At 40.6% G+C, this 14,640-nt stretch overlaps 1 protein-coding gene across 1 annotated transcript in view; it reads right to left on the bottom strand.

Moving 5' to 3' along the window:
• The window catches only part of XPNPEP2 (X-prolyl aminopeptidase 2), a 983,740-nt gene extending 973,885 nt beyond the window's left edge, over positions 1-9,855 (bottom strand). The window contains exon 1 of the mRNA XM_044057066.1: positions 9,598-9,855. Coding sequence (XP_043913001.1) covers positions 9,598-9,640 — 43 coding nt within the window. The 5' untranslated portion in view covers positions 9,641-9,855. The remainder of the gene's footprint in view (positions 1-9,597) is intronic.
• Positions 9,856-14,640: the final 4,785 nt, after the last annotated feature.

Genomic DNA, 14,640 nt, shown 5'->3' on the forward strand with positions numbered 1-14,640 from the left:
ATGGTTCCTGACCGCCTTACTCTATGGGAAAGCTGCAACTTGTATATCACAAATGCCTGACTGTCTGTTTTGATTATACTGCTATAAAAAATGTATTTTAGCATGTTTTAAGCTAACACCTGAAATGTATAGGAAAAAGTTTTGTGAGCATAGATGCAAGGCAGATGAAAATGTATATGAATATGTTGCTGAACTGAGCACTTATTTCCATAGCTGGGTGAGTGGAGGTCAGGTCACCACTTTTAAAGGGCTGACAGACCTTTTGGTGAGGGAACAAGCCCTTAGTACTTTGCCTGAGGACATGAGGATCTGGTTAGCTGATAGGCTAGACTTTGGGACCCAGTTCGTATCAATGTGCTACTTCAAATGATTTGGGGAAGAAGGGAGACCTATACCTGGCAAGCAGGGCAGCCCTGCACAGGAAGGGGACCCCCAGTACTGCTCATGGGTCTAAAGGAACCCATGGTGGGCAACGCAGACTGCCCCAACAGAATCTGTCAGTAGCAGGGTAGCCACTAGTCCAGGTACACATCCAGGACCTAGGGTGAAATGTTTTGAATGCAACCAGTGGGACCATTTGGCATACATGTGTCCATGGAGGCAAGGTGGGGAACCAAAGTTGAGGGAGCCAGTAAGTGGGAAAGACAAAATGCCAACAGTAGGTTGTCTTGGGACAACAAGGTTACCAAACTACCACCAGAAGCTATATCCTATTGTAGTGAATGGCAAAGAGACCATTGCCAAGAGAGACACAGCCCCTGATATAACCATTGTAAAGCCTGCAATGGTTACAGAGGAGCACTACTTGCCTGGGCAGTCTACTCCAGTCAGGGCTTTAGGAGGGATCCCATACAAATACCTTTGGCTAGGGTTCACCTTGACTGGGAGGGTGGAAAAGGAAGCCAGCAAGTAGGTGTGTTTGAGGATATACCTGCAGATTTCCTGATAGGGAATGATTTTGATAGTGCAGTACCCTGTGCTTGTGCAGTTACATACAGTCGGACTTGGAGACAAGCATGTAAGTCTGGTAGCCTGAGAGAGACCCAGACAGACTGCATACTTGCAGCCAGGACTGGTGAGGTGGTTACTTCAGGAAGGAAGCTACACTGTAGCAGTGAGACTGAAGGTGAGCCACAGCTGCTTGTGGGTACTGATGGTCCCTTGGACAGAGTGACTGCAAAGGTAGAGGTGAGTAGTAGTACCCAGGCTGACAGTGAGACACCACTGTCAGAGGATGCCAGACTTCCTGTGAAAAGGGAGCTGGGAAGGTTTACAAGGAGAGAGTTGAGACAGGCTCAGCTCTCAGACCCTACATTACAAGGCCTGAGGCAGGTAGCTAGGGAGGTACCTGATTCTCAAGGGAAAGGGGAATCTGTATACTGGGACAAAGGGTTACTATACAGAGAGTGGACCCCTGAGGGAGGGCTAGAAGTTGAGAGAGTACAGCAGTTTTATAGTGCCTAGAGCCTACCGTCTGGCACTTCTAGCCATAGCCCATGATATTCCCTTTGCAGGTCATATGGGCATAAAACGTACAAAGAGGCATATTATGCAAATCTTCTACTGGCCTGGAATTTCCAGAGATGTAACAGGGTACTGCAGGACCTGTGAGCAGTGCCAAATGGTAGGCAAGGCAGGAGACAAGGTGAGAGCTCCTTTGATGCCTTTGCCTGTGATTGAGGAGCCATTTCAGAGGGTAGCTATGGATATTGTGGGTCCTCTGAGTACCCCAAGTTCCACAGGGAACAAGTATATCCTAGTGGTAGTGGATTATGATACACGATACCCTGAGGCAGTGGCTTTGTCCTCCATTGAGGCAGAGAATGTGGCAAATGCTTTGTTAGAGATTTTCAGCAGGGTGGGTTTCCCAAAGGAAATACTGACTGACCGAGGTGCCAATTTCATGTCAGACCTGCTGGCTTGCCTGTGGAAGTCCTGTCAGGTGAAGCACATGAAGACCACTTTCTACATTCCCCAGACTAATGGTCTTGTTCAGAGGTTAAACTCTACAATCAAGTCCATGCTACATGCATTTGCAGATCAGTTTAAGAGGGAGTGAGACAAATATTTGCCCTATCTGTTGTTTACTTACAGAGAGGTTCCCCAGGAATCCACAGGTTTTTCAACTTTGAGTTGCTGTATAGGCATAGGGTGAGGGGACCTCTAGATTTAATTCGAGATGAGTGGGAAGGTGAGCGTGAGTCTCACAAGGAGTCTGTTGTGGCATATGTCCTAAACGTCAGGACAGAGCTAAGGGAACTCATGTGCTTGGCCCAGGAGAACCTGACAGAAGCCCAGCAACAGAAAAAGGTGTGGTATGACAGGAATGCTTGAGCCAGAGAGTATGCTGTGGGGCAGCAAATAATGGTTCTCATTCCTGTCAGACACAACAAGCTGCAAGCAGATTGGGAGGGACCCTACAAGGTGGTAAGAAAGGTAAGTGATGTTAACTACATGGTGGAAGTGCTAGGCAGACTGCAGGGGCACAAATTGTACCATGTTAACATGATGAAACCTTACCATGATAGGGAGGGCCTTGTGCTGAGCATTTGCAGTGGAATGCAGGAGGAGCCTGAGGGAGACCTAGGGACTGATCTCCTCAGTGAGGCTCGACCTGACACCTCAGTGGAAGGGGTAGCAATGTCCCAGCAGCTATCCCATACCCAGGTTCAAGAAATCCAGGCAGTGTTGCAGGAATTTGAGGACGTGTTCACTGGGAAACCAGGGTGCACCCACCTGGTGCAGCACCAGGTGGTTACAGAACCCCAAAGGCCTATTAGGCAGGCCCCTTATAGGGTGCCTGAGAGTGTCAGACAGACTCTGAGGAAAGAGGTACAGGAGATGTTGGAACTAGGGGTGATTCAAGAGTCCAGCAGTCCCTGGGCTTCCCCAGTGGTGCTGGTGCCAAAAAAGGATGGCAGCACCAGGTTCTATGTGGATTACAGGAAATTAAATAGTCACACAGAGTTAGATGCTTACCTCATGCCTAGGACAGATGAAGCCCTAGAGCAGCTGGGTGGGGCTAAGTATCTTACAACCATTAATCTTACCAAGGTTTACTGGCAGGTGCCCTTGACTCCCAGTGCTAGAGAGAAGTCAGCCTTTATGACTACTTTTGGCTTGTACGAGTTCACAAAGACGCCCTTTGGGATGAAGAATGCCACAGCGACTTTCCAGGGGCTGGTGGATAATATCCTAACAGGAGCAGGAGGGTTTGCCCTTGCTTATCTAGATGATATTGCCATCTACTGCCATTCCTGGCCAGAGCACCTTCAGCATGTCAGGGAGGTGCTGGGCAGACTACAGAGGGCAGGTTTGACCATTAAGCTGAGCAAATGTCAGGTGGGTATGGCAGAGGTCTCCTACCTAGGACATAGAGTGGGGGTGGGTAAGATAAGGCCAGAACCTGCCAAAGTGGAAGCTATTTAGGCATGGCCTGCACCTGTTACCAAAAAGCAGGTGAGGGCATTCTTAGGGACAGCAGAATATTACAGAACGTTTGTCCCTAGTTACAGCACCATAGCTGCTCCCCTCAGAGACCCAACAAGGAAAAACAGGCCAGATAAGGTAGTGTGGACCCCAGCATGTGAACAGGCATTCCAGAAGCTTAAAGAAGCTTTGGCAGGACCCCCTGCGTTAGCCAGTCCAGATGACAGCAAATAATTTGTTGTGCAAGTGGATGCTTCAAATGATTGGCTGGGGGCTGTACTTAGCCAGATTTCTTCATAGGGGGAAGAGCAACCAGTGGTTTATCTCAGTTGTAGGCTCCAACCCATGAAGGAATGCTATGCAGCTGTAGAAAAGGAATGTCTAGCCATAGTGTGGGCATTGCAGAAACTTCAACCTTATCTATATAGAAGGAAATTCACTGTTATGACAGATTGCAACCCCCTAATATGGTTAAACAGAGCCAGCCATCAAAATGCCACATTGCTAAGATGGAGCCTGGGGTTGAAAGCATATGATATGTCAGTGCAGCACCGCAGTGGGTGTAGCAATGCCAATGCAGATGGGCTCTCAAGATAGGGAATGGGGTGAGGTACACCCAGATAGACCTAACCCTCTAAAGCGGTGTTTATCAAGGGTCACTTGAAAAACTAGCTTGAGTTCTCCAGGGGGGAGAGATGTGAAGATTGGGGGAAGATGGGCGAAGGCTGCCATCCTAGTTAAATAGAATTTGATACATAATTCTATCATTGGTAAATATAAATGTAAAATATAGGCATATGTTCTTAAATAAAAGAAAACACTGTAAAATGTGAACTTCAAGATTGTAGCAACATTGCCATCTGTTGTAAGGAAAACTAAGCCAAACATTTCAAATGTTCTTTGAAATTAAAATTACGTCTTGTAGGTTCTTTGATCTGTAGAGCTCAGAGTCATTTGTTTTGGGCTATCACATTCTTTCTATTGTTTTAACTTAAGGAATAATTGCTAGAGTGTACATGTGAAATGTATTTTATTGTTGTAGTTTCCTGAGCAGGTGTTAGCTTGATAAATAATGTTTTGGCCTGGGAACTGCAGACTAAGTGTCAAAATTATGTAATGTGTATACTGGGAAAATCTAAGTGTCAAAATGATGTAATCTGGGGGGACCCAGGAGAGATGTTTTTTAGTGAGTTTAAAAACTATTGTTCAGAGAGAGACTGTAAGCATTTTGATCTTGATATCCAACTTATCAGCACTCTGCCTGTTGTCTTAAGTAAGTTATTTCAGAAGTATGTTTTCTTGTAGTAATAACTAGGAACTTAGAAGAAAGTTAGACTAAGTTTTTTTCTGTTATATCAGAACTTTCTTACTGTATTGTTTTAAGTTTCTGTGTGATCTCTGAACTCTTAGCTATCACTGTGGTGTAGTAGTATTGTTGTGTGTTTTTAATTATTTATTATTATATATTTTAAAACCTTTTACCTGTGGCTGGTTTGTGTTGAGATAAGTAAGCTCTAGAGTACATTGCATATTTATAGAGTTTATTGTACAAGGCCACTCTAATAAGACTTAGACTAGTCACATTACCAATTAGATAATAATATTGCACAGTAATAATTGGACACCCTTTTAAGAGCCTTTGGGTAGCTGATAAGTATTAGCTGATGGTGACAGAAATTACTACCGTATAGTCTGGGTAAAGGGGCACAGATGGAGAATCTGTGTCAGCCTTTCCCAGGAGTGTCTGTGAAGTTGTATAAATACTTATCTCAAAGTGTGTGTGGTGTGTCAGCTACCTGGGCAGGGACATGAAGCACTGGTGGGACAGAGAGGCTACTGGAGTTTAGCTTGCCAGCTAGGCTAAGATCTGGACCCTATAGCTGTGCCAGTGGGGAGTCTTATTGGGGACCTGGGGAGCAAGGGAGCAACCAGCCCCAGACTGACTGTGATCTGTGTGTGTACTTAAGGGAAATTGTACTTTACTGTGTGTATTTGTTATCCTTTCCTCTTATGTGAGACGCCCTCCCTGGTGTTGGTGGTAAGAACTGAGGCTCCTTGATTGCTGAGCCAGGACATGGCCGACACCTGCTGATATCAGTTTGGAAATCAGTTTTCGCAGTGGACCTTTAACAATGCCATTAGTAAGAATTGGAAGGTTGTACAAGTTTGCTGGGCAGTTGTACACGTTAATTTGTACTCGATGTTTGTAAATGAGCTTTATTAAGTACCAGAAAATCAAAACACTTTTCTTGTTTGCATTCAACAGAAAAGCAGTGGTGTATGGAACATCTGCAGTTAACCTTCTATTCTGCCTCAGTTGTGTATGGAACATCTGCAGTTAACCTTCTATTCTGCCTCAGTTTATGAATTCATTATTGTTAGCAGCCAGATAAACTGTTTAAGTCACATGATACAGCATAAGAGCTTGCATTCACTGTCAAATTAGTCTTATACTCTTGCGGGAGCTAGTCCAAACACAAAAAGTGATTAGACAGCAGTATTTATTTAGTTACACTTTTGTTACTTACTACATTGTATAGACACTATAAGTACTGATATAGTTAAAAGCCTTCTAAGGCATAAAATAGTTTTTCTAGTCAAATCATTAATTAGACATAAATTGCATGAGCTTCTGAAAGCATCTCAAATTCAGAATACTTCCACATACTGTACATGACGAAGAACAGAGGTACCACAGATAGTTGAAAAGCTTCTAATGCATAAAATACAGTGATACCATTAATTAGAAGGGAATTATAGATGAAGTTAGCCAAGATTGTATTGTACTGTGCAATGAAAATGATGCCCCAGCTGTTAAAAATTGGCCTACACCTTCATTTACTGACATTAAATAATCACCAAATTCCCTGCCGAAGTGGAACTGAACATCTAGCACCAGGAAATCTGCTGACCCTGAAGTGAGAATAAAGATAAACAATGTGCTTTACTTATCTGCATGATATTGACTTACTTATCTGCACAATATTGACTTACTTATCTGCATGATATTGCCTTTCTTATCTGCACAATATTTCTTTACTTATCTGCACAATATTTTTTTACTTATCTGCATACAAATGCTAACTTCTGCAGCATACAGGGACTTGACCAGTTGAAAAGCTAGTATTATAAATGGTTTGCAGACTAAATAACATAGATTAGGTGGGTCTAGTAAGATCACCTATGGCTGTAACAGTATTAAGGTGACACTAAGTATGCTGGTCTTTCTCTCCCTGTCAGCTTCTCACAGCTTGTTGAAAGAGATTTATAGTTGTTGATTAGCCAGAGTGCATAATGCTTTCTTAGTTTATTTAAATACATGTGGATCCCAGAATTACAATAGAAAACTACTGCATTCATTTACCTGCAGACTTTTTCTGGAACACACACGTTTTTACATAGTAGTTTCCTGTGAAAGCCACACAGATTGAAATCTGTTTTGACTGCATTAACAGAAACAACCAACCAAATAACAAGAATAAGAACAAACATGATATTCGTTAGCGATTATGTGCTATACAAGACTAACACCTAAAAGGTGTATTCTATTTATAAAGGTACACAGGAGTATAGATTTATATGAATAGCTTTAGACTATGGCATTGGGATATATTGTGGTGACTGATTAAGAACAAAGCTACAAGTTTAGTAGGACGTTAAGCACTGCCTTATAAAATGATCTGATGGAACAAGGCATTCATAATGGCATGACTTGATGGACTCCTATTTAATGCATTGCTAAACATTGGTGCAAAGCATTTTTATGTGTGCAGTCTCATGTATTTTGATTTTGCTTATTACTTGTTCTCACTAGATAGCTGGAGTCAGGTTAAGGACAACCATCCAGCTCATGAACCTGATCTGCTCTTAATATTGCAGGATGGTAAGATTCTGGTTTCTGCTAATAAGATAACACAGACTCTTATTTCAGTACTACAGTCTCATATTCAGACATTTAATTTCCAGGTCATTATGTCCTGTGGAATATGTTGGAGACTTGTTCTGTAAATTTATTTAATTTAGTGATCTGTAATCTCTGAACCAACAAAAAATATATATATTATTTGCTGTAACGTCTCATGTGGACTTAGGTTTACTTATAACAGAGAAATGTACAGAACTTTAACTTCTGTGGTTGAAAGTTTGATATCAGAAAACTTAAAATGAAAAGCAGTTATGTGGTCTTATTTATTTTTGGTTGTGCCTTGTGCAGGGACAAGAATTTCAAACATGTGGGATGCCATATCCTTCATATATGCCTAAGCGCTTAAGGATCGCACTGCAGATACTTGGCATGGAATTTAAATCTGTGACTCTTTTCTTCTTGTGCTCTAAAAGTGAGTACAGTCCACACTTAGGTTCATAGGTTCATAGGACAATACTAAACTATTGGCCGGGAGGCCATTACAAGCCTAGCCAAGAATTTTGTTGATGTTCCCACAAAGTCAGCGCCCGTTTCCCTGCCCAGCAGGGACACAGGTGGGATCCCAGGGGTGTATTTTCTGTTTCCCATCCAGTCATCCAGGTACCTCTTAAAGAGGGCTAGACAGGTATTCTACTTGACATGGACAGGGAGTCTATTCCACAGATGGGGAATCTTTGGGGCACACATCTATCATGCTAACGAGTTCTCTTGCCACTGCCACAGCTGACTATGGGCTTTTTGTTATCACAAGCTGACTATGTATGGGCTTGTAATCACAAGCTGACTATGTATGGGCTTGTAATCACAAGCTGACTATTTATGGGCTTGTAATCACAAGCTGACTATATGTGGGCTTGTAATCACAAGCTGACTATGGGCTTGTAATCACAAGCTGACTATGGGCTTGTAATCATAAGCTGACTATGTATGGGCTTGTAATCACAAGCTGACTATTTATGGGCTTGTAATCACAAGCTGACTATGGGCTTGTAATCACAAGCTGACTATGTATGGGCTTGTAATCACAAGCTGACTATGTATGGGCTTGTGATCACAAGCTGACTATGTATGGGCTTGTAATCACAAGCTGACTATGTATGGGCTTGTAATCACAAGCTGACTATGTATGGGCTTGTAATCACAAGCTGACTATGGGCTTGTTGTAATCACATTGTTCAACTGCCCATAATTTTGTTGAATGTCCACAGTTTTGTCTCATATTTTGTCCCATCCCTCAGAAAATTTTTGATTTTCTGGTAAATCACTGAGTCAAGCAATAATGAGAGACCTTACAGTTTCATGTGTACTGGTCATACAATGCAAGCTGATTCAAAACATATTGCTCTATTAATTTTTTAAGTGAATTAGAGTAATATTTAAAAAATGTCCCTGATTTTGGACCGTTGACCCTCCATTACGTTTTGGCTTTGTCAAGAATTTTTGAATGAAGAAGCTGAGAGGTACATGTATCACATACAGAATAACACTTATGAAAGACTTTGTTAGCTCAGTTATTTTGGAAGACAGACATCTGTTTACTAAAGCTGCATTAGGCAACTATTAATTTAAGAACACCTGTACAACAGTACTGAGCAGGAACTGGATTAATCCAGTTTATATCAGCAATCAGAATGACATAGTTATATATTGCAGAATATAACGATATCTTGTTTGCAGAGATATGGACCTGTATGTAGTGTATATTGTTTTGGTTTTCCTCCCTTCTAATCTCAGTAGTGCGTTTAGTTATTATCCCAGATCCATGTTGTAAAATTAAAAGTTAACACTTCACCATCATAAATCTTAACACTCTCATTTGACCCATAAGTTGGAAGTCACACAGCTTTGAACCAGTATGCAAATTTAAATATTTGCATTTACTGATTCCCAGTAAATGCAATGTTAGTCTGTTCCCTTTTTTTTCACTGGTGTACTTGTTTACTATGTAGGATCCCTGCTTACCCCTGGCACTGAAGTAAGTCATCTGGCTAGTTCCCAACAGCTTGGTATTTGGAAGCCCCTGTGTGACATACAGTACATGCTGTAGCTAGGCTACATAGTACATCTCCTGACTATACCCTCCCCCAAAAACCTTGCTTTTTAAACTCCAGTTAGGAACAAAACAGGAAAAAAAACTGGCCAATGTCTCATTTATCCATGCCAACACAACAGCAAGTTCATAGAACTTAAAGAAAAACAGCAAATACTTACTTTAATAAAAGGAAGAAACAGCGACTACTTACTAAATAAAAGCAAGGTGAGTGTCCATTGAAATATTAACCACATGATATCAGCCTCAGAACTGTACTTTCTCACCGAGAAGCGGAAAAACAGATGAATATTTTTTACGTTACAAAATGGTTTTAGTGCAGACAAATTCAAATCTTCTAGTTGCAAGAGTTATTTCAGCAATTTTTTTTTCAGTAAAATAGATTCTGGATCATAGCAAGTCTGGAAGAGTATGCTTATGGTTACAGCTGGACTGTAAAACAGATGCTCTCTGCTTCCCACTGATAGCAGGGGAAAATAAGAAACTGTCTACAGTGCAAATTCCTTTCTTATAACTTGCCACACCCCCGGCCCCGCATGTTCAGTGAACTGATCCCTGAATTACATATAATGTTTAGCAGTCTGTGGCTACATGCCAAAGTAATAGTTACACGTATGGATCTGTAGGCTTTTAGCAAGAGGCATTCATTTGCATAATGCTAGAACCTGGAAGGCTGTATTGTTTTCTTCACAGCTCTTTCTTGTAAGCTCTGGCACTGCTTAGCTTTGTAATAGTAGAAAGACATCACAAAGTAAGACACCAAAATAAGTTATCATCAACACTTAGTTCCACATTAAAACTACAATGCGTTATTGTGTAAAGATCATGCATTCTTAAGTAGTCCTTAAATATATGGGACAAAAGTGCTAAATGAATGTTTATAATAAAAGATGTTTGGGGTTTGTTTTATGTTTTGGAGCTTCATGCTTTGTTGAGCAATATTCAGGAGGTCATACAAAGGTGGTGTTTTTTACAGAGCTAATTATTATTTTGCATATATATTTTTTTTCCTCAATGCACTCTGAGTAGATCTTTTAATATTTCCCTGCCTGCATTCAGTCTTACTATGTTCTGAATTTTGCTATGTACTCATTTTGTATATAATATTGTTGATTACAAGATTGGAATGTATTTTCTGCTCTTCACGCTTGTGTTGTGGCTGAAAAAGTGTCAAAAGACCAATCTACTTACCCAGTGAATGAATAGTTAATAAACAAATAATACTAAATTTAAAGCAATTAAAAATATAAAGGCATATTAGCATTCAAAAATTATCCGTGTTTTATTAAACAATACAGACAGTCTCATGAAGTTTTGAAGTGATCGATGTATGTAATAAATTATATTAGGTAAGATTAACACTACTGCGGTGGTGGTGCTGTGGTAGCGTTGTCGCCTCACAGTTAGACGTTGCCCGTTCAATTCTCAGTTAGATCGCCTTCTGTGTGTCGACATGTGTGAATGGGAGTTCCTTCGTTGAAGGTTGTGCGTTAGGCCCGGCAAGCCAGCACTTAAAAATCTACTGCCAATCATTAGCGGATCGGAGTTCTGCTGTGGCGACCCCTAACCGGGAAAAGCCGAAAGACACAAACAAAGGTAAGATGAACACTGTATTATTGATGAAAAGTATATTACAGCTGAAATTTAAAAATGTAAACCCAAATCTGCAAACATATACAATAAGACACTTTCTAATACTTCATGTGAGGGAGTCCTTAGATAGCGATACCCATTACATTTGGAAGTAGGCGTGTCTCCTGCCCAGACACACTGTGACATCATCCACTGGGCTAGTAGACCACACCCTGATCACTGTCCTCATTGTATTTTCGCTGCTTTGAGCACAGGTTGAACCCGATACTTGTCATTGAAAATTCTAGAATTTAGTGTCTGAAAAGAAAAACAGAGGAACAAATAACCACAACAGGCAAACACATGTTTTATTTAGCACTTGTCCCATAGAAACCGTAAGTACTAAATAAATAAGGGTTGTCAGACCCATCTCTAAGACAGATAAGAAAAGTGCGACCTCCTCTTTCTACAATTCCCCTTAAAATTACCTGTCCTTTATATGCACTCAACCTCATGATGACTTCCTTAGGCTGGCCTGTGCCACCTGCCTTTCTTTCCCCAAGAAACCGCTATATGTGTATCTGAGGAGAGATGGGTGCAGCCTTACACCATGCTTCCTCTGCAGCCTGTTTTCATGGATGTTGTCTTCCAGATACCACTCCCTCTGCTTCCAAGAAGATGGGCTCCCTTTACAACCACCCAGAGTATACAGAACCTGTCTACCTTAGCTCCTAATAACCAGTTTAACGAATCAGACTTGGAGGAAAAGGGGGAGTGTCCTCTGCCACAGTAAGGCTTAGGTCCTTCGGCTATTTTCTTAACAAGTCCTTATTTTCCTATTTTTATTCCCTTTTGCAGTCTTTCCTAATGAACTGGGCTCTCAGCCCTTCCTAAGTCTGGGTTAAGGATGAGCTAGTGAAGCCACATACCTTGGTTACTACTGGAATGCCACATGAAATTCTGCAGTTTTGACTATGGTGATGCTACAGTTATGGTGACAATCTCTTGTATGTGTCTGAGCCAGAGAGGATAGCAAAGGCTATCTTTTCATTAATAATATCAGTAAAGGCATCCTGTACAGCACTTCTAGGAGAGGTCCTCTTTGGAAAAACTTCTCAGGATTTGTTGGATGACTTCCAGAAGGGCACTTGCCACTGCAGACGGGCTCAATGACAGTGCCTATAGCTTTTCCAGGGCAATGCATCCCATAAGGAACAAGATGCCTCCTCTCAGACTCAATTCAGAAAAGCTCCCAAACACCATGCAGTGTTGCCACTCATATCTATGCCAACCCAGTCCCCCAGAATGATGACTTCTCTGACTCAGAAATCACAGCCCACATGGGCAGGCAGTTCTTTATGCTCAACTCAGTTTGGAGATCCATCACAAAAGACTGGTGAGGCAGAGACATCATCGCTGGTGGACACATCTTAGGAGTCTTGTATCCTTCCCTGGAAAAGTTATCTGCTCACAGACAAACTGGTCTCTGCAGAGGTCTTCAGAAAGGCCTGGAATCTATTCCTCAGTGTCATCTTATAAGTCTTTATCTATTGACTAGGTCATGTTTGAATTCACTGATTGAAATTCACCAAAGTGTTGTTTGAATTCACTGACTGAACTTCACCAGGGTGATATTTGAATTCACTGAGCGAAATTCACCAGGGTAATGTTTGAATTCACTGACTGAAATTTACCAGGGTGATGTTTGAATTCACTGAGTGAAATTCACCAGGGTAATGTTTGAATTCACTGACTGAAATTCACCAGGGTGATGTTTGAATTCACTGATTTAAATTCACAAGAGTGATGTTTGAACTCACCAGTTTAAATTCACCATTGCTGAACTTGTTCATCGATGCTTGCCATGGAAAACCTCTGCCAGAACAATTTGTGTTATTTGCACTGACCACTGTTTTTTTTTCTACGCAATGCTGTGTGCATTCGTCAGCACAGCAGTTTTGGTGCCCCTTAATTTTGATGGCCAAAAAACATCTGTGTCACACAATGTCAGAAATTTAGCTTAAAACTAACTACAGCACTTCCAGTGAGTTTTTCTTCTCACCTTTGCAGTGTGTTAGTCATACAGTTACATCAAGTTCGACTGACATGAACTGTATCATGTGATCTATGTCACTGGTCATCTGTGATACAGCCTTCATCCACGGCCTTCACCAAGCAAGCCTTTACAGTCCTTTACAAATTCAGAAATAAGTGGCTGTGACTCTCATTGCGTTTTGCTTAGCTTACCCTTATTTTCTTACCAAGTCTGGAATATTTTCACTGAGATAATAAATGCTGTTTTCTGTAAAAGGTTTCAGGCAATTCTTTTTAACCTAATGGTTGCATAAAATCTTGCTGTTGTGAAACTTTTTCAATATGTTAAAGTAAATGTTTAGCTTATTTTCAAAGTCAGATGTCACTGGTCTGTGGATTTTTACATTGCATTTCCTAGTGCACTGCATTAATACCTTCCTCTTAAACGTTTTGTGACTTGCATTGTTAAAGGAACTCTTTTATTTCTTTTTTTCCCATGGATCTGTGAGGGACTCTGCACTGTTGACATTTAGTATACCACCCCTAGATCTTCATATATGTATATCTATACATCACATCGAAAACCAATCATATCTAAACATCAAAACCACTAAAAACAAAACAAATATTTTTGTACATTGTAATATGATTTTTTAATCACTTGCATGAGTTTTCTTAAGGATGTATAAGTAATGGTGCACTTTACTTTATCACAGTGTCCTGGACTGTGTGAGGTAATGGTGCATGTCTAGGTTTTTTTTCTTTCTTCCACTATAGTATGACCATTGAGTTATATTTGCAAGAAGCAAAATCTTCGGTAAACCACCACGGCAGCAAAAACCTGAAAAAAATGTATTAAAACTATTTATTGACAAAGTAAAATAAACATATAATCCAGTTTGATAAGCGCTTTTGGCTTTTTAGCCTTCCTCAGATCATATATTTTGAACTGTACCATTAAATTTTTTTAAAAAAGTGAATCTCCAATCACTTCTTTACTTCCTATAGACGCCCACACTCTAGAGCCAATCATTTGGCATTAAATTTCCTTTTCAAGAGTCCAATGAAATCACATTACAATTCTATCCAATCCAATCAAAAAATAGTCACTAATAATACGTTGTCTCTTATCTCGGCCAATCAAAAGACATTCAGGAAGTCAATGCTTTCATGAACCATGAATTTGCAGTTAGAGTGTATATTTGTAAAAAAGAAATATTCCGTTTATACATTATTATATGATCTAACTGTGCTCCAAATAAACTCTGATCAAATCAGTCCGTTTATATTAAAAGGCATTCGTTATTATGTGGCTCCCTTCTTTCTATGCCAATTCGTTCAGTTATGCATATATTTGGACACATGCGAGAAAGTAAAGCTCTAATCCAATCCAGTCAGGAAATGAAGGTTATGAACCAATGGTGGTGATTATCAGGACCGGCCTCTTTTTTTGTCCAAGGGAAAGGATTCAGGAAGTAAATTTACTAAAGCACAATGAGTTTCATTGAAAGGTAATAAATAGTGATTCTCTTGATATTAACTTCAAAAAGTAGCCAATACACAATATTTCTTCTTAAAGCTAGTTGTTAAAGTTTGTCAAGCATTCAGTTTTTCATTCAATAAATTCTCA

The sequence above is a fragment of the Protopterus annectens genome, chromosome 15.part0, assembly GCF_019279795.1.
Source record: "Protopterus annectens isolate FY-2018-M chromosome 15.part0, PAN1.0, whole genome shotgun sequence".
In the NCBI taxonomy this organism is placed as follows: Eukaryota; Metazoa; Chordata; order Ceratodontiformes; family Protopteridae; genus Protopterus; species Protopterus annectens.